The sequence below is a fragment of the Dendrobates tinctorius genome, unplaced genomic scaffold, assembly GCF_039654945.1.
Source record: "Dendrobates tinctorius isolate UK_male_01 unplaced genomic scaffold, ASM3965494v1 ptg000011l, whole genome shotgun sequence".
Classification (NCBI taxonomy): Eukaryota; Metazoa; Chordata; class Amphibia; order Anura; family Dendrobatidae; genus Dendrobates; species Dendrobates tinctorius.
Window position 1 is genome coordinate 98038584 of NW_027361679.1, and position 20803 is coordinate 98059386.

The window sequence follows — 20803 nt, forward strand, 5'->3', positions numbered from 1 at the left end:
AATATTTTTAAAAACGCAAATCTTAACTAAATTTACCTTAAATTTACAACTAGCATAAAGTATAAAGTGTCATGAAGAAACAATTTCTGAACCACTGTAATTGGGGGAACCATTCCAGCGTTATTACCCCATAAAGCTCAAGGTCAAATTTTAAAAATGGGGTTTTGTCAGGAAGGGGTTTATGCTTTATTCCCATAAGGGAAGTCATATTAAAGAATACAATCTATCAGTGCAATAACAGAATACAATCGTAGGTAAATTAAAAAGTAATAATTTAATTTTTCATTTTTTTTTCATTACAGGAAACCTGGTGATTGTGACTGGTGGATATTTCCGTGGAGATTTTGTATGGTACAGCATAGACTGGGTCCTCATTTATGATTCTTTTGATAACAGTTGGAGAGATGGGCCACCTATGAAGATTTCTAGAAACTGCCATTGTGCTGTGGGAATAGGACTGTACCTCTATGTCATTGGTGGAAGCACAGATGAGGGTGTCATTGCAGATGTAGAAAAGTTAGATCTAGCAGAGATGACATGGGAGAGCCAGAACCCTCTCGTTAGACCTGTTGAAAGAGCAGCAGCAGTCAGTATTGATTGCAAACTGTACGTTATATGTGGCCGTGATGAGAATGGGGACGTCTACAGTGGGATACAGAGGCTAAACACCGAAACTGATGTGTGGGATGTAATCACTTACTCTCCTATGCCTAGGTACAGTATAAAAGCAATATTAATAACTTTGCATTTTTTCAGAAGTTAAGAAAATTGTACTCCGTGGTTTGAGATTTTCCCTATTATAGGCCCCCATTCATCAGGCACAGGCTGAAAGTTTATTCTTTCAGCCTCTATCTAGCCGGTCTGCACCTGTATACCATTTATTTAGCTGTATAAGCAAGCACAGCAAACTGTGCTTTCTTATACAGAGGGAAACTGCTAAGAAATGTATACAGCTACCCTGTTTACAAAGAGTGCGACATCTAATTGTGTTTTAATTGCAACATACAGTGTCCCCCATTAGTGAAAAAAATAATTGCAGCTATTCCACTACTTAAGTTGTTACAAGTTCCAGAATTCCTCCATCCACATCCACTACAAAGTGATACATACAAAGCGATACTCATAGGACATATGCCACTCATGGATCACTCACATGACAGACAGATACATACACATAAGGTTCACTGACATATAAAACACACTGTACACTTGCTGTTCATGTGCTATTCACATATAGGGCACAATACCCACACATCCCGTTCATACACTGGGCACAAGCCATACAGTTGTGGCCAATAGTATTGACACCCCTGCAATTCTGTCAGATAATACTCAGTTTCTTCCTGAAAATGATTGCAAACACAAATTCTTTGGTATTATTATCTTCATTTAATTTGTCTTAAATGAAAAAACACAAAAATAATTGTCCTAAAGCCAAATTGGATATAATTCCACACCAAACCTAAAAAAGAGGGTGGACAAAAGTATTGGCACTGTTCGAAAAATCATGTGATGCTTCTCTAATTTGTGTAATTAACAGCACCTGTAACTTACCTGTGGCACCTAACAGGTGTTGGCAATAACTAAATCACACTTGCAGCCAGTTGACATGGATTAAAGTTGACTCAACCTCTGTCCTGTGTCTTTGTGTGTACCACATTGAGCATGGAGAAAAGAAAGACGACCAAAGAACTGTCTGAGGACTCGAGAAACCAAATTGTGAGGAAGCATGAGCAATCTCATGGCTACAAGTCCATCTCCAAAGACCTGAATGTTCCTGTGTCTACCGTGCGCAGTGTCATCAAGAAGTTTAAAGCCCATGGCACTGTGGCTAACCTCCCTAGATGTGGACGGAAAAGGAAAATTGACAAGAGATTTCAAGGCAAGATTGTGCGGATGTTGGATAAAGAACCTCGACTAACATCCAAACAAGTTCAAGCTGTCCTGCAGTCCGAGGGTACAACAGTGTCAACCTGTACTATCCGTCGGCGTCTGAATGAAAAGGGACTGTATGGTAGGAGACCCAGGAAGACCCCACTTCTTACCCCGAGACATAAAAAAGCCAGGATGGAGTTTGCCAAAACTTACCTGAAAAAGCCTAAAACGTTTTGGAAGAATGTTCTCTGGTCAGATGACACAAAAGTAGAGCTTTTTGGGCAAAGGCATGAACATAGAGTTTACAGGAGAAAAAAAGAGGCATTCAAAGAAAAGAACACGGTCCCTACAGCCAAACATGGCGGAGGTTCCCTGATGTTTTGGAGTTGCTTTGCTGCCTCTGGCACTGGACTGCTTGTCCGTGTGAATGGCATTATGAAGTCTGAAGACTACCAACAAATTTTGCAGCATAATGTAGGGCCCAGTGTGAGAAAGCTGGGTCTCCCTCAGAGGTCATGGGTCTTCCAGCAGGACAATGACCCAAAACACACTTCAAAAAGCACTAGAAAATGGTTTGAGAGAAAGCACTGGAGACTTCTAAGGTGGCCAGCAATGAGTCCAGACCTGAATCCCAGAGAACGCCTGTAGAGAGATCTAAAAATGGCAGTTTGGAGAAGGCACCCTTCAAATATCAGGGACCTGGAGCAGTTTGCCAAAGAAGAATGGTCTAAAATTCCAGCAGAGCATTGTAAGAAACTCATTGATGGTTACCGGAAGCGGTTGGTCGGTTATTTTGGCTAAAGGTTATGTAAGCAAGTATTAGGCTGAGGGTGCCAATACTTTTGTCTGGCCCACTTTTGGAGTTTTGTGTGAAATGATCAATGTTTTGCTTTTTGCTTCATTCTCTTTTGTGTTTTTTCATTTAAGACAAATTAAATGAAGATAATAATACCAAAGAATTTGTGTTTGCAATCATTTTCAGGAAGAAACTGAGTATTATCTGACATAATTGCAGGGGTGTCAATACTTTTGGCCACAACTGTATATGCATCACAATCGGATACATACTACACATGACATACACTGGACAGATGGTGCACAAGTGCTGCATATACACCATGGACTAGCCGCACACATAAGCTACAAGTTACATTCACTCTGAACTCATGAACAGGACTCATGTGGCACATGTGTTATCCACATACAGTAGTGTTCAAAATAATAGCAGTGTGTTCATAAACATGAGTTAATCGCAAAATCTTTACATTGGTTTTTATTTCCATGCATTGGGAACATTGCACACTGTTTTCTAATTCAAAACATCAAGAGAAATGAAAATAATTTTTAACTGCTTTACAGAAAATAACAAAAAATGCACATTGGGCTGTTCCAAAAAATAACAGTGTCTGCATTTGTCTTTACAAACTCACAATATGACAGTATGTACTATTTTTCTATACCACTGGGCAGTGAACAAAAAATAACTACATTTTTAGTACCAAAATTTTGTTTCTGTCTGTACAGTACTGCTTAGCTATATGGAGAGACTTGGGAGGAGCAGAGCGCTATTTGCCTCCTGGAGCGCAGGTTTTCCTACAATAGTTTGCGGACTCCATATACAGAACCCCCAAGTGCTATAAGAGCAGAATTCCCTCCTCAAGTGACCCCGTTTTGGAAATTATACCCCTTTGGGAATTTATCTACAGGTGTTATAACTTTTTTGTCTCCGTGGGTATTTTTTTTAGAAACAAGCAGGAGTGGATGTTCCTGAGTGAAAATTGCAAACTGCCGTTGTAGTGCCCAGTACGTTGTAGTGACCAGTATGTTATGCCTAGCTCATACTTCTGGAGACACACCTGTAAATTAAGCGGGCTCTCATCTCTACAGAAATGTCAAACATGTGGACGCTATATTTGGATTAGGCACACTGGGGCTTAGAAGAGAGAGGGGCATTTGGATTTGCTGAATTTCTTTTGGGGGGCAAGGAGCCATTTTGCTTTTCCACTGCCTTCGTACTACCAGTACCATGGAAGCCCCCTAAATTTCCACTAACAGATGATGGACCTCAGTGTGGACTTGCTTTTTTTGTGGATTGATTTGAAGCTTTTGTTGGGAAAAATGTACAAAACATTTTGGATCAAATTTATTCTGCGTTCTATGCTGAGCACTTACTTTGGGGTTTCTAGTTAAGTCTTTGAATTACGTGATTCAGATGAATCTCTAAGGGATCCATTCACTATAATGAGGCAGCAAATTTACTCAGAACTCCTTCTGACCTCGGTTCAGCGGTGTCCTTTTCCAAGGTGCATAACACTGTCGTTGACGTCACTTTTATGCAATCCTAAAAAGACAGACACTGTTAGATCATAGGCCAGACGGCATGCTCAGTGCCTCCATCTGCCTCATTATAGGGAACCCTCCGCCAGGAATTCTGTCTGAATCACTTATTTCAGAGAATTACACGGCCACCCCAGTGTAAGTGCTCAGCGTAGGACAAATGTGAGCTAAGCCTTAGGCTACTTTCACACTTGCTTTTTTTTGCAGCGCGTTTTTTGCGCAAAAAAAAGCATGGAAAAAACGCATACAAACGCTGCATTTTTTTCAAGCATTTTTATGAGCATGCAGGAAAAAACGCAGCATTTTTATGCGTTTGTATGCGTTTTTAGTGCGTTTGCGTTTTTTTCCACATTGTTTGTCTTCACCCAAAAAAGGATTTGGGGTAGGGTTAGGGTTTATGGTTAGTAGGGTAAGGGTTAGGGGTAGGGTAAGGGTTAGGGATAGGGTTAGGGTTAGTAGGGTAAGGGTTAGGGGTAGGGTTAGGGTAAGGGTTAGGGGTAGGGTTAGGGTTAGTAGGGTAAAGGTTAGGGGTAGGGTTAGGAATAGGGGTAGGGTTAGGTTAGTAGGGTAAGGGTTAGGGGTAGGGTTAGGAGTTATGGTTATGTTTAGTAGGGTTAGGGTTAGTAGGGTTATGCTTAGGGTTAGTAGGGTTAGTGTTAGGGTTAGTAGGGTTAGGGGTAGGGTTAGGGTTAGTAGAGTTAGGGGTAGGGTTAGGGTTAGTAGGGTTAGGGTTAGTAGGGTTAGGGGTTATGGTTATGTTTAGTAGGGTTAGGGTTATGGTTTAGGGTTAGTAGTCAATATAGTAAAGCTCATCCCTAATGTTGACTTAAAAAACGCATGCTTAAAAAAACGCATACGTGCGCATGCCAGCGCGCACGTATGCGCACCCATAGACTGTAATGTTAATTTTTTGGCAAAAAAGTGAGCGTACGTGCGCATGCGTTTTTTTTAAGCTGTCGGGTGGACCAAAAAATGCAACATGTAGCGTCTGGACTTTATGGACGCACACCTTAAAAAAAACGCAGCGCACAAAAAACACATTCGTGTGCATGCCAACGCGCACGTATGCGCACCCATATTAAATATAGGGTAAAAAAGTGCATGCACACGTATGCGCAAAAACGCAGCGCAAAAATCGCAAATGTGAAACCAGCCTTACTCTGATCTTTGGGAGGCAGAATGAAAAAGGAACAGCTGGTGAAGAATTGGTTTTATTTATTTTTTACACCATTCCTCGTGGGGTACAAGTGATTAGGCGACTTTATTCTTTGGGTCGGTGCGATTACAGCGATACCACATTTATATCCGTTTTTTATGTTTGGCTGCTGTCACACACTAAAAAGTGCTTTTTACTGCAATCATTGCCATATTGGACAGCTATAATTTTTCCATATTTTGAGTCATGTGAAGGTCTTGTTTTTTGTGGGATGAGCTAATGTTTTTATTGGTAGCATTTTCGGGTACTTGACATTTTTTGATCACTTTCTATTCTGAATTTTGGGAAGCGGAATGAAAAGAAATTGGCTATTTAGGATTTTTTTGTATTTTTTTAATCCATTTCGTATGTGGTAAAATGAATATTACCACTTTATTCTTCGGGTGAGTTTGATTACAGTAACACTTGTAATGGCCAGGCCGAACGCTCCCTGCTAGCCACGCCCACACGGTGTCCGCAGCTGAAGGAATTATGACACACACTGGTTTCGGGGATAACAGTTGCTTTTACTTCAGCAGGAATGGGAATTATAACTTGGAACAAATAAGGAACAGTCTCTCATGGGTAGTCCACGGCAACTACAGTTCACACTTAGATGTGATTGGGGTCTGGAGCTTTAAAGGGAATCTGTCACCTTTTTTTTGCCCTATGAGCTGCCGGCATTGACATTAGGGGCTTATCTACAGCATTCTGTAATGCTGTAGATAAGCCCCCGATGTAACCTGAAAGATAAGAAAAACATGTTAGATTACACTCACCGGAGGGGGAGGTCCGGCCCGATGGGTGTCGCGGTCCGGTCCGACGCCTTTCATCTTCATACAATGCCGTCCTTCTTCCCTTCCTGTAGTAGCTCCGGCACAGGTGCACTGCTCTGCCCTGTTGAGGGCAGAGCAGAATACTGCAGTGCGCAGGTGCCAGACCTCTCCCGATGCCTGCACTGGACAGTGCCTTTTGGTAGTTTACAGAAGGAGGTAGACGCAGCAATTAGAAGTTACAGACCTGTACACGAGTTTAACTCAAGTGCACAAGTACTTATAGGTGAATGTAAAAACTATGGTGAACACAGTCAGAAAGACTTTAGATCAGGGGTCTCAAACTCGGTAGAGTAAATGGGCCACACACAAAAAAAATTCCTTTCAAACTTAATACACCCCGTACACGCGCGGCTCCGCACACCTCATACACACAGGGCTCCACTCCATACACACAGGGCTCCACTCCGTACACCTCGAACACACAGGGCTCCGCTCCGTACACCTCATACACACAGGGCTCCATACACCTCGTACACACAGGGCTCCGCCCCGTACACCTCGTACACACAGGGCTCCGCTCCGTACACCTCGTACACACAGGGCTCCGTACACCTCATACACACATGGCTCCGCTCCATACACCTCGTACACACAGGGCTCCGCTCCATACACCTCATACACACAGGGCTCCGCTCCATACACCTCATACACACAGGGCTCCGTACACCTCATAGACACATGGCTCCGCTCCATACACCTCGTACACACAGGGCTCTGCTCCGTACACCTCGTACACATAGGGCTCCGCTCCATACACCTCGTACACACAGGGCTCCGCTCCTTACACCCCGTACACACACGGCTCCGTACACCTTGTACACACAGGGCTCCACTCCGTACACCTCGTACACACAGGGCTCCACTCCGTACACCTCGTACACACAGGGCTCCGTTCCATACACCCCGTACACACACAGCTCCGTACACCTTGTACACACATGGCTCCGCTCCATACACCTCGTACACACAGGGCTCCGCTCTGTACACCTCGTACACACAGGGCTCTGCTCCTTACACCCCGTACACACACGGCTCCGTACACCTCGTACACACAGGGCTCCGCTCCGTACACCTCGTACACACAGGGCTCCGCTTCGTACACCTCGTACACACACGGCTCCGCTCCGTACACCTCGTACACACAGGGCTCCGCTCCATACACCTCATACACACAGGGCTCCGTACACCTCGTACACACAGGGCTCCGCTCCATACACCTCATACACACAGGGCTCCGTACACCTCGTACACACAGGGCTCCGCTCCATACACCTCATACACACAGGGCTCTGCTCCATACACCTCATACACACAGGGGTCCATACACCTCGTACACACAGGGGTCCATACACCTCGTACACACAGGGCTCTGCTCCATACACCTCGTACACACAGGGCTCCACTCCATACACCTCGTACACACACGGCTCCGCTCCGTACACCACGTACACACAGGGCTCCGCTCCGTACACCACGTACACACAGAGGTCCGCTCCGCACACCTCGTACTCACAGGGCTCCGCTCCATACACCTCGAACACACAGGGCTCCGCACACCTTGAACACACAGGGCTCTGCTCCATCCACCATGTAAACCCCTCCTGACCCCAGGCATAAACTTACCTTCATCCAATACCATGACAACCAGTACACAGACAGCAGCGTCTATTCTGAACACACTGAGGCCCCTGATCATGTGACCCCTGACTTCTCCCCCTCCTGTGACCTCATCACAGGTCCTGTGCAGTGTGTGCACACAGAACAGCCAATGCCATCGCCGCTGGCTCCTGAATGCGTGCCTTCCCCCTGCCTTAGGGAGTGAGACATGTGGTGCACCGTGGGCCGCAGATGCCTGCCTCAGGGGCCGCATGCAGCTCGTGAGCCGCATGTTTGAGACCCCTGCTTTAGATTGATGTCTGTACAGGTTAGAGAGGGAACCCAGGCTCTTAGGCCTGCAGAAGATCTTGTAGTGATAACAGCCTCCACGTGTGTTCTGCTCTCCCTGAAGGCATCCCTCAGACTAAAGAACACTCTAGACTTGCCTGGAAAACAGCTCCTCCTATTGACCATGTGACTAGGAGCTGCTCAATAGGACACCAAATTCACAACTCAGATCCTTACAAAACAATAATTATGAGTCATTGTACACTTTCACCATTAGATGGTGCCAGAACACAGCAAATGAGAAATGCATTGCATCTAAAATGTAGGTGACTAGAAATGGAGAATTACAGTTCACGAATGCAAGGGATAATGTAGAGGGGCAGTTAGAGAGTGAGCTGTAGTGTACAGAAGCTACTCACAATACAGGGACAGACACACTCTGGACTGGGTCACTACAATACCACATTTATATCTTTTTGAATGTTCTGGCGTGTTTACTCAATAAAAACTATTTTATAGAAAAAATTACTATTTTTCATTCACTTTATTCTGAGAGTTATACCTTTTTTTTTCCCGCTGTTGGAGCTTTATGGCAGCTTGTTTTTTGCGGGACAAGATGATGTTTTCATCGCTACCATTTTTATTTACATTCGCCTGTTGATCGCTTTTCATTGCACATTTTGTTCGGCGGTATGATGAAAAATGATAGTTTTTTGCCCTGCTCTTTTTTTTATTTTACGTGTTCACTTAAGAGGTTAAATAGCGTGACAGTTTTATGCGGCAGGTCATTCCGGACACGGTGATACCAAACGTGAAAATTAGGCGGTCTACACTTTCAGGTCACAGGCAGATACAGTAGATTTATCTGTCAGGACACCACCAGTAGTGATGAAAACACATTCTGAGAGAACGCTGTCTGCTGTTCATGACAAAACCTCCAGGGTGTGACAGGCAAGCTCAGGCCACTATTCCATTTTTGAAGACCAAAATACAAAGGGTTGAACCCCCCCCCCCCCCGATGGCATTGATATTGAGCTTGAAATATGCCTTCACCTTTTTCTCCAGTCATTCATTACGTGTCAGACTTGTACTCGGTTCTGCTGGTCTAAAAATGTGTGAAACGACGCACAGAAATTGATTATTTTAATTTTTAGTTATTTTACTCATGTATATAGCACCATTAATTACACGGCGCTTCACACACATTTTTGGCACTGTCCCCATTGGGGCTCACAATCTAAATTTCCTATCAGTATATCTTAGGTGTGTGGAAGAAATCCAGAGTAACCGGAGGAAACCCACGCTCACATGGGGAAAACATACAAACTCCTTGCAGATGTTGAACTTGGTGGGGTTTTAACCCAAGATCCCATTGCTGCAAGGCTGCAGTGATAACCATTAAGCCACCGTGCTGCCTCTGCCACTTACACTGCTGCTGCTAATGATTTTGCATTATCCATGAAAGAAAAGTTTATCTCAGATTATCAAATGGATAGTAGCTTATTCTATGCTTTTTAAAGTAAAAAAGACTTCTTCATTAGGAAAGACCACAATGTTTTTGCGTTGATGACTATACTTTACCGTTATATAACTGCGATGCACAGTGTGCCTTACTGCTGTCATGTAAAAAATCACTGTTAAGATTGTCTACAAATGTGTCTCGATACTGGAGCATGCGCGCTTCCTTTTTGAGGGGGTGAAGCATCTTGTGAAATTTACTCTTGTTTCGCAGATCTAACAAAGTGGCAACCCAGTAATCAACACTATTTCTAATCCTAATAATATGGCCAACTATCATGTTGCAGATAGTGCAGCAAGAAGGCGCTCATGTGTCGGCCACATCCATGAGGTCCAAGTACATGATGCGTTGGTGGTAAGGAAAGACTTAAGCTTGCTTCTTTCTTCCTCTCCCGACAACCATGGACAACAGAAAGATATTCATTATCCTCTTCATCTCCTGACTGCTGCGTGCCCGTCACCTCTTCCTCCTCGTTCTCCTCCATTTGTTCCTCGGCTCCTGCGCCTTTATGAATAGTTTGTCTGGTACATTGAGCCCCCCTCCCATGGCACTCGTCTGTGCGAGGACAGTCCAAAAGTTAGAGATATTATCACTTCCTCATCCTCTTCTGCTTCCTCCTCTTCTTCTGCCAGCACCACTTCCTCCTGCAAACTATTCAAAGTATGCCCCACCATGTAGATGACCAGAATAGTGATGCTGATGATGGTAACATCACCATTAGCCATCTTATTAGCTATTTCAAAACTGTGCAGAAGTGTGCATAGTTCCTTCATCTGAGCCCACTCTGCAAGCATGATTTGTTACACATTTGTACTGCATTGGGGCAGATTCTGCAAAATGTCATACTTTACCAGGGGTCATCCCTGCTGCCACAGTCACTGCAACATGTGCACAGTGTAATTTAATTCCACAGTATAGAGCATATCAACCAGTTAACCGGCAGCTCGAAAGACCTCTGTAGCAAGGTAAGGCGATGACCATGAGTGGTGCTGATGCCAGAAATGAGCACACACTGCCTGGGATATTGCTTTACCACCAGGTTGAGGGTGTGAACCATACATGGCACGTGTGTGAGGTTGCCCAGCATAGGTCCGCCACCAGGTTCGCACCATTATTGCACATGGCCTTCACTGACTCCAGGTTCAGTGGAGACAGCCATTGCTCTAACTCAGACTGGATAGCTGTCCACATCGCTTGAGCTGTGTGACTGCATTCTCCAAGGCATTTGAATTTAAACACTTCCTGATTGCTGTTTTTCCTGGCTGCATAGTATTGTGGTGGGGGATATTCTCTGCACTTTTGAAAAGTGTCTCATTAAGGGAGAGGTTGAGGGCACAGGTAGAGTGCGTATAGGAGGTGGAGAAGGCAGAAGCAGTAGGGGAAGGGCTACATAGAGAGGTTTGTCCTGTAAGCCTTGGGGATTCTAAGATTTGCTGTCTAGTGACACCTTGGTGTCTAGTGTTCTACTTTATCATGCCTTAGTTTGTAGTGGTTTAGAGCTCCAAAACTAGGTGTTTAGTAGTTTAGTTCTCCAACCTCTCCTGTCTAGTAGTTTAGTTCTCCATCTTCTGGTGTGTATTGTTTTAGTTATCCAACTTTAGGTGTTTAGTACTTTATTTCTCCAAGCCCTGTTGTCTAATAGTTTAGTTCTTCATCTCCTTGTGTGTATTGTTTTACTTATCCAACTTTAGGTGTTTAGTAGTTTATTTTGCCACACCCTGTTATATAGTAGTTTAGTTATCTTTCTTATGGTGAGTAGTGGTTTAGTTCTCCACCCCCAAGCACCCTGCAAGCCTGTATGTAATAGGCAAATTATTGGATTTTTAGCCTCTACTTAGTAGTTTTTTACAAAGTTGGCAGAAAACATGAGTTGAGTCATCCTTTGTGGTCTCATAATAGGGCTAAGCTAGCCAACCCTTGCGCCCCTGCGAAATTCAGACCTGAGACCACTCCTTGCCAAAGCCGAAGTTGTGACTGAGAATGCAGTGCTTGTTGTGGTTGCATCACACACTGTTTGTGTGTGAAGCTGTAATGTAACTTACTCGACTTCCTCCTCTTCCACCTGCTCAGATGAGCTACTTACCTGCATGCCTCTGGGTTCACACTGCGTGGGATCTACAACCTAATTATCCACCTCGCTTGTTTTCCCATTCCTTGCCCTGATAATCACCATACTCTTATTCCTCCCCTGATAGCAAAGTACAATCCATGTGCGCCTCAGGTATCTGAGTCGCACCATGAATGGATCACCTACATCCTCCTGCTCCCTCTTTAACCGCTTACAATCTGGCTTTCGACCGCATCATTTCATTGAAACTACTAACTATCAAATCCAAGCGACACTACTTTGTTCTCCTCTTCCTGCACCTGTCATCTGCCTTTGACACAGTGGACCACTCCCTATTACTACAGATTCTCTCATCTCTTTGTATCACAGACTTAGCCCTATCTTGGGTTTCATCATACCTAACAGACATTCAGTGTCTCCCACTCACACACCACCTCCTTGTCTCACCCCTATTTTTCAGTGCTCCACAAGGTTCAGTTTTAGGACCCCTGCTTTACTCCATCTACACTTTCGGCCTGGGACAGCTCACAGAGTCTCATGGCTTTCAGTATCACCTCTATGCTGATGACACACATGTATCTCTCTGGACCTGATATCACCTCCTTACTTACCAGAATCCCACAATATCAATCCTCTATTTCATCTTTCTTCTCTGCTAGGTTTCTAAAACTTAATATGGAAAAAAACGAATTTGTCATCTTTCCACCATCTCATTCAACCCCCCCCAACTTATTTATCTATCAAAATCAATGGCTTGAGTATGATCTTTCCTTCAAATCTAAGATTGAAACTCTTTCCTCTTCCTGCCAAGTCCAACTCAAAAATCTCCTGAATCCGCAGATTCCTCAACCATGAATCTTCAAAAACACTAGTTTCCTCATCATCTCCCACTTCGACTACTGCAACGTCCTGCTCTGTGGCCTCCCTTGTAACACTATCACACTCATCCAATCTGTCTTAAACTCTGCTGCCCGACTAATCCATCTGTCAACCCTCTATTCCTCGGCTTCTCCCCTCTATCAATCCCTGCACTGGATCCCCATTGCCAAGAGACGCTTACCCTAAGTTTGGCATACAAAATGATCCAACACCTGTCTCCTCCATACATCTGTGACCTAGTCTCCTGGTACTTACCTGCATGCAATCTCCGAGTGTCACAAGATCTCCTTTTCTATTTCCCTGTTATCTCCTCTTCCCACAATCGCTTGTCCCATAGATCGCCTCTACTCTGGAACTGTGTCCCTCAACATATCATACTCTCGCCTACCATGGGAACCTTCAAAAGAAACCTGAATAAATACCTCTTCTGACAAGCCTACAAACTACAATAACCATCATTTCACCATACCGCTGCGCAAGCAGCTCTACTCTCACCTATTGAATCCTCATTCATCCTTTGTAGACTGTGATCCCTCATGAGCAGGGTCATCTCTCTTATAGTAGCAGTCAGTGACTTGTATTGTTTAAGATTATTGTACTTGTTTTTATTCTGTAAAATCTTTTTTCATGAATGGCACTATAACAATAAATAATAATAATACCACTATGCGGCTGCCAAAGAAAGGGAGTCTAGTAGATTGTACAGTAACTGAAGTTTTAAAATAAACTACACAATTATAATATTGTTATCCTGTGAAATTCATGACACTTTAGTGGTGTGTGTCAATAATTTTTGGAAATCACGCTTGATGTTGCATGAGGTATCAGGGCTCTCAGCACAGCAGGCTTATATCGGTTCCTAACCCAACTCGTCCTAATTGTAGCTTCAATTCCAAGCAGTAAATTCTGGGCCAGATCCTGATACATTATGCATGAGCCATGGCTGATTGCTTATGTGCCATTATAACAGGTTCTACTGTGGATCAATTGATCAGTCAACTACCTGTGTTACTATTCTTACATTTTTCTGTGAATAGCAGTCTATAAAACTAATGTTTTCTGCCATCTGAGTATGGCTGGAATAAAAAAAAATGGAGATGTTGCATGAGGTGTGATTTCTCCCAGCTAAGAAGGCTTACACTGCTCCCTTAACCACCAGGTCCTCATTAAAAGTTCAATTCCAAGCTGTAAATGCTGGGCCAGGCCCTGATATCTCATACATGGCCAATGGCTGACTGATTTTGTGTCATTATAACAGGTTCTACTGTAGAGCAAATTTTCAGTGAACTACCTGTGTTAGTATTCTTACATTTTTCTATCAAAAGCAGTCTATGAGACGGATATTTGTGCCATCTGAGTGTGGCTGGAATAAAAAAAACGGTAGGCGTTGCATAAGGTATGAGGTCTCCCAGCTAAGAAGGCTTACACTGCTCCCTGTACTACCAGGTCCTCATTGAAACTTCAATTTCAAGCTGTAAGTGGTGGACCAGGCCCTGATGCCTCATACATGGGCCATACCTGTTTGCTGCTGTGCCATATGCAAATTTCTACTGTGGGTAAATTGATGCCACTTTTCCTGGTGTTTGGTGTCTGCCCCTAATTTTTTTGTCACCCCTTAAGGTGTTGTCTATGCGTTTTGTTTTGCCTCCCATTGAATCCTATGAGGTTCAGGTATGTTTGGTGAATGGAGGTCTGTTTGGGGAATCCGAATCGAACCTTGAAAGGTTCGCTCATCTCTACTTGCAACGTCAATGTCGTTTCTTGTGAAATGTCACAAGAAATACAGTAAAAAAACACACTTAGGGATTAGCTAAAGAAAAGTGTAGGGTATTGTATAATAAAACAAATTACAGAAGTGGTTAGGGGGAGTGTATGAGTGATCTTCATATGACTCTGTCTCCAGAGAATATTTTAAATGAAAGGAAGCATTACCATTGTGAGACATGTAACTAACATAGAACAGTAGAATTGAACTGTGTCTCATAACAAATACAGCATATTAACAGTTGCAGCTCTCACAGCTCTGCTGTATAACACTGTCTGCCTATGAGATGGAAGCTGAAGTACTGAGAGGAACCTTCAAATGTTTCAGGTATAGTCACACAGATCTCTGCAGTGAGATCAGGAGAGCAGTCATTACATGTTTCACACTTGTAACTCCCCCTTATATTAAAATAAGTTCTGTAGGCAAATTCTCACGCAGATCAGTGTCCAGATGATAGTCCTGAGCAGCTCATTTACATATAAGAAAAACGTGGATTTCTCTATAATAAGACATCGGATCGTAAATATCTAGCTATCATTTTTTTCAGCTTCAGCTATGACCACATTGACAGCTTAGGAAGGTTGACACCTCTGACAGATTCCCTCTGACAGATTCCAAAGTGCCTAGGCATAACATTTTTAAGCTTTTAAGAACTTACTTGATGCATGGTGAAGCTCTTGCCCATAGTGAACATAGCTTGAAAGGGCAGCAGTTGCAGCCTCTATAAGGAAATAACTCTAGTTGAAAGTGTTTTGTGTGGGCACCTAAGTAAACCGTAAAATCTCCTCTATCTGTGCAGAGCTTCAATACTCACACAATCTAGCAGTGTCTGGGGTTCTTATTGATCTGCTGTAGGTGACCAATGTTGTATTGGCAACCTGTGTCCATAATATTCCATATTCTGCCATGATCATTTAGAATATACACTACTTGCAATAAACATGAATTAAAATAATTTTACTATTTTTTAAGGTATGACCTGTGCGCTACTGTACTTAATGGAATTCTATACACCATTGGTGGGAAGGCTCTCCGCTTTGACTTTCGCACTGAAATGTGGTCAATAATAGAAGAAGAATGCCTCAACCGCAAGTTCTTTATGGGATGCTGTTCTACAAATGGCCGTATTTACTTACTTGGACAGAGAAGAGCTTGTATAACTCATGATATTCCTAATATTGTCTTGTTTGATCCATACCTGGATATTTGTCAGGTAACAGATGTAAAGCTCCCCTGTCCGTTGCCCATAAGAGGCTGTGTAAGCATGAGACATTGTGATATTAGGCCTTAATAGGGGGACAGTCAAAATTATTTGCGAGCAGATTATATTAGATCACATATGAAAAGATCACATTAGTAAAATCTGTGATCTGGTATTACCACTAATATCTAGAATGAAGGATGGGTGCTATGTATCATCCAAACCCCTTTAATTTTGCCCATTTCTATTGCTGAAAATATGATATAGCAAAGAATCCATTCAACTCAAATTTTGGGGGGCAGAAACTTCAAATTTTGAGGGGTTGAGAGTTTTTGAGGAGGATTTGGCATCTTTTAGATGTCTGCATACCTACTGAGTTTTTGAAGCAGAGGTTGAGTTTTTTGGTAGTTTTTGCAGCAACTTAGACTGCCTGTGGATTTTTATTAACTATATAGATTAAGTAATGCGTGGCTTCCAAATGGAAGCTGCTTGTTGAGTAATCAGGTCACTTCTTATAGTCACTTCAATGCTTTCGATGCCTGAAGCACTTAAAAGAAGCTCAAAAAGACTGAATATATAAACTGCAAGAGCTTTTGACATTGCAATGCATATATCTTCATTCCAGAGTGAGGTTCCAGAATGGACATACTTAAAAAAGACACCATGTGCACATACCCTAAAAGTATGATGACATTGAGTTTTTTGTACTCCATATTTTTGTGGATTTCTGAGTTTTTGAGAAAGTCAAAAAGAATGAACATATAAACTGCAAGAGCTTTTCAAAAACTTAAAAAAAACTCAGCAAAAATGCTCAGTGTGACCACAATCTAAGGCTATGTTTACATGATATTTTTTATGCATTCTAAAACTATAAGTTTTTAAAGTGGAAGCTGCTTCAGCAATTTCTACATTTTTAGCTATGTGCACATGGATTCTTTTTCTGGTGGATTTCATACAGAATCTGCTAGAAAAAAACATTGCAAAAGCAACCCATAAAATGAACAAAATGCACAGCAATGTCTAAATGATATTTTTGCGCACATGATCCATCTCATGTCAAATCTTTTAACCATTTCACGATTTGGAAAGAAGTAACATGCTCATTCTTCTGAAAGTGTACAGGAAAAGATGATGGCAGTAGAGCCACCACAGGAACGATGGCAAAGCCACTTCAGTAGAACGACCGCCGGCATTTTCATTAAGTGGTGTCACCTGGGAAATCTCGGCTGCTATGCCATCATCTAAAGGACACCATGTGCACATTATCTTTAGGGAGGTTTTTGAGGAGTTTTCATTTTTCTGTTTCTGGTTTAAAGAGATTTGAAGAGTTTGCTTTCCTGAAGAGCTTTTAGCAGCCTTTTGATTGGACATTGTTTGCATTGGAGAGGTTTCCTTCAGAAACTGCTTCAGGGTATGTGCACACATTGTCTCTAAGACGCCAAGATGCTGGTGAAACCACTGAATTTTCCAAGATGAAAACATATCAAGTAAATACCAGAGGTTGGTTCTTGAAACATATTTGCCAGTGTCTTTTCAATAGTTTTTGGTATGGCTCCTCCACCACCGACATTTTTGCTCTGTACATTCAAATATTGATATTGCTGTGCATTATGTTTATGTTTTGCGTTGCTTTTGCAGTACATTTTCAAGTGGATCCAAGGCAGAAAAGACGTCATGTACACATACCCTCAAAGAATAGACATCCAGGTGTTTTTCAAAATGTCTTCAGGAAAAAAGAACTCCAAAAACTCATCCAAACAGCAAAGTGTATTTCCCATAGAAATGAATCTAAACAGTTTTCCAAAAGTTTTTGAATATTTTTTTGTACACAAGAGTTTTTGGGGGAGAAACTGAAGAGAAACTAGGGAAAACTTTTCAAATAATTCTCAAAATCTCAAAACTCCTTAATATTTCTGCTTAATTTCTGCTCCAAAAACTAGTAATTTTTGTGACATCTCCACCGTTGGCCAAACCACCTTGTAGCCCTAGTCTAAGGCCACGTTCACAGGTTCAGTATTTGGTCAGCATTTTACCTCAGTATTTGTAAGCCAAAATCAAGACTGGGTGAAAAATGCAGAAGTGGTCACGTGTTTCTATTATACTTTTCTTCTGATTGTTCCACCCCTGTTCCACTGCTGATTAAATACAGAATGTGTGAGCATGGACTTAATGTGATTCTAGACTCTTCCAAGAGCAGCATATTATTTTACAATATTTGTGAAAAGCTACTTATATATGTTAACATCCTATGTTTCTCCTCAGAGATGTTTCACTTATTAGACTGGAAACACATAAAGGTTCAATCTTATATTATATATTTTCTTGAAGGTAATAAAATTATTGTGATGATACATAATTTATTCTTAATTATCCAGATGTATTATTTCAGGTGGCCCAGGGACATGTGTTATATTCATGTGAAAATGAATGTTGACTCTTCTTGTCAATTGAATTAATGTTCAATGGCTGTTATTTGTTGAATAGCTGCTCATTAGCTATTGTATCTATCCTAGTATTGCTGTCTTAGTATTGTTCTACTCTCCTTGGAAAACAAAGGTACATGGTAATTTAACAATGTTTGTTAATATGTTGATGATGACCCATTGGTGCTCTGCAAATATGAAGGACAATCTATGCATGTTGTTTGAACACTCCAGCACTGGGGGGTGACCTCCTTACACCTTCTCTCCAAGCCTGTGGAGAAATGCCTGAATGAGAAGTTGTGAACTATAAAAAAGGATCTGCCAATGTTCAGAGAAACTCTACTTTACAGTAGCCATTGCATCATGGTTCCAACTGAAGAAATACAGATCTGCTGGGACAGGTGGGGGTCGTCGACCCTGGAAGCTCTGAAGTCACAGCTGCTCTTATCCCAGTGAGTCAGTGCAAGGGTGAGATTCTGTAATTTGCACAATCTTGGGTATTTTGCTGGGACTGCTCTATGTGTTATTTGCCTGTTTTGTGGTTCAATGAAGTATTACAAGTATTGCCACAATGTTTTACCCTCACCCTGTGGTGTCTGAGTTGTATTACGTCCATGGTAAAAGGAAAGCGAGCGTTTAGTGGGATAATCCCTGGTCCATGTGGTTTCAGCTAACAGATTAGGGCACGTGCTGACCCCCTTGTCTTCACAATTATATTATGCTACTAGTTGAAGAGCCCGGCGTTATCTGGGCATAATAACTAACTGTGGTTAGTTATAACAAATAACGGTTGCAGTTAAGGGGCCTTATTCCTCCTGCACCTCACGCTCCTCCTTTATACACAGCATTTTTCTGCAGCACAGCTTTTATATACACACAGTGGCAGGCAGTGACACCGGGCAGATAGTGCTGCCCCGTCCCCTCCATGCCAGCACTGCTCCATCCCCTCCATGCCAGCACTGCCCCGTCCCCATCATGCCAGCACTGCCCCGTCCCCTCCATGCCACCACTGCTCCATCCCTCCATTCCAGCACTGCACCGTCCCTCCATGCCAGCACTGCACCATCCCCTCCATGCCAGCACTGCTCTGTCCCTCCATGCCACCACTGCACCTTTCCCTCCATGCCAGCACTGCTCCATCCCTCCATTCCAGCACTGCGCCGTCCCTCCATGCCAGCACTGCACCATCCCCTCCATGCCAGCACTGCTCTGTCCCTCCATGCCACCATTGCCCCTTTCCCTCCATGCCAGCACTGCCCCATCCCCTCCATGCCAGCACTGCCCCATCCCCTCCATGTCAGCACTGCACCATCCCTCCATGCCACCACTGCCCCTTTCCCTCCATGCCAGCACTGCCCCATCCCCTCCATGGCTGCACTGCCCCATCCCCTCCATGTCAGCACTGCACCATCCCCTCCATGCCAGCACTGCTCTGTCCCCTCCATGCCACCACTGACCCTTCCGCTCCATGCCAGCACTGCCCCATCCCCTCCATGCCAGCACTGCACCATCCCCTCCATGCCAGCACTGCACTGTCCCCTCCATGCCACCACTGCCCCTTCCCCTCCATGCCAGCACTGCCCCATCCCCTCCATGTCAGCACTGCACCATCCCCTACATGCCAGAACTGTTCTGTCCCCTCCATGCTACCACTGCCCCTTCCCCTCCATGCCAGCACTGCCCTGTCCCCTCCATGCCAGCACTGCCCCCCCTTCATGCCAGCAGTGGCCCTCCGCCACTCTCAGGTCATTCCAGTTAACCCCTATTAGGCCTGCAGGGACCTGTAGCTGGGCATGGGTGTGACTTTCACCTTCTGTACAGGTTTGCGCCTCTTCCTGCTGGCGTACATGATGTTGGTGTTCATATCGCTGCTCTTTTCCACTGCAGAATGACAGCGGGGGTTCTGCCTGTGTGTGATGGGTTTCTTCTTTCCTCCTTCCTGCCAGGCCAGCAGCTGGTGCACAGATCTAATCCTGGGTCCATAGATTTTCTGGGGTTTAAGTCCCAATCAGCACATTGACGGTGGCGAGCAGCGCAGACAGAGTAAAACTCCGGATAGGGTCCGTCACTGTTGCCGGAGAGATTGGCACCGCCCCACGTCGCCTGCTGCTGCTTTTTTCCTCTCTTCTCTGCCTGAACTCTCGGAAGATGCGAGATCCTGGGCAGCTAAAGGACCTGTGAATTTGTCACAACCATGTGACCAGTCACATGCTTGGGAGGAGGAGTCAGATGCAGGGCTGTGCTGGTGCTGGAGTAGAAGTGTCAGCTCCTGTCAAAGAGCAGGGTCTTATATCACATCACTGGGGGAAGTGCACAGGGTGGGCCATTTGTATGGATACACCTAAATAAAATGGGAATGGCTGATATCAATTGATATCAACTTCCTGTTTGTGAAACATTATTATATGTAAGGGGCTAAACTTTTCAAGATGGGTGTTGACCATGACGGCCATTTTGAAGTTGGCCATTTTGGATCCACCTTTAGTTTTTCCAATGGGAAGAGGGTCATGTGACACATCAAACTTATTGAGAATGTCAGAAGAAAAACAATGGTGTGCTTGGTTTTAACATAACTTTATTCTTTCATGAGTTATTTACAAGTTTATGACCACTTATAAAATGTGTTCAAAGTGCTGCCCATTGTGTTGGATTGTCAATGCAACCCTCTTCTCCCACTCTTGACTCATAGTAACACCGAAGAAGAAATGGTAGTTTAAGGGGGTGCAAAGTGTCAGATCAGTGATCTGACTTTATATAGTGATGTCCCATACTGGGACAATGTAAAAAAGTAAAAAAAAAAAAAATTTAGCATGTGTAAAAA

At 43.5% G+C, this 20803-nt stretch overlaps 1 protein-coding gene across 1 annotated transcript in view; it reads left to right on the forward strand.

The window, feature by feature from the left end:
* Nucleotides 1-17915, forward strand: part of LOC141100176 (kelch-like protein 23) — a 63520-nt gene extending 45605 nt beyond the window's left edge. Inside the window, exons 2-3 of the mRNA XM_073588469.1 lie at nt 303-714; nt 15331-17915. Of these exons, the coding sequence (XP_073444570.1) occupies nt 303-714; nt 15331-15649 (731 nt within the window). The 3' untranslated portion in view covers nt 15650-17915. The remainder of the gene's footprint in view (nt 1-302; nt 715-15330) is intronic.
* Nucleotides 17916-20803: the final 2888 nt, after the last annotated feature.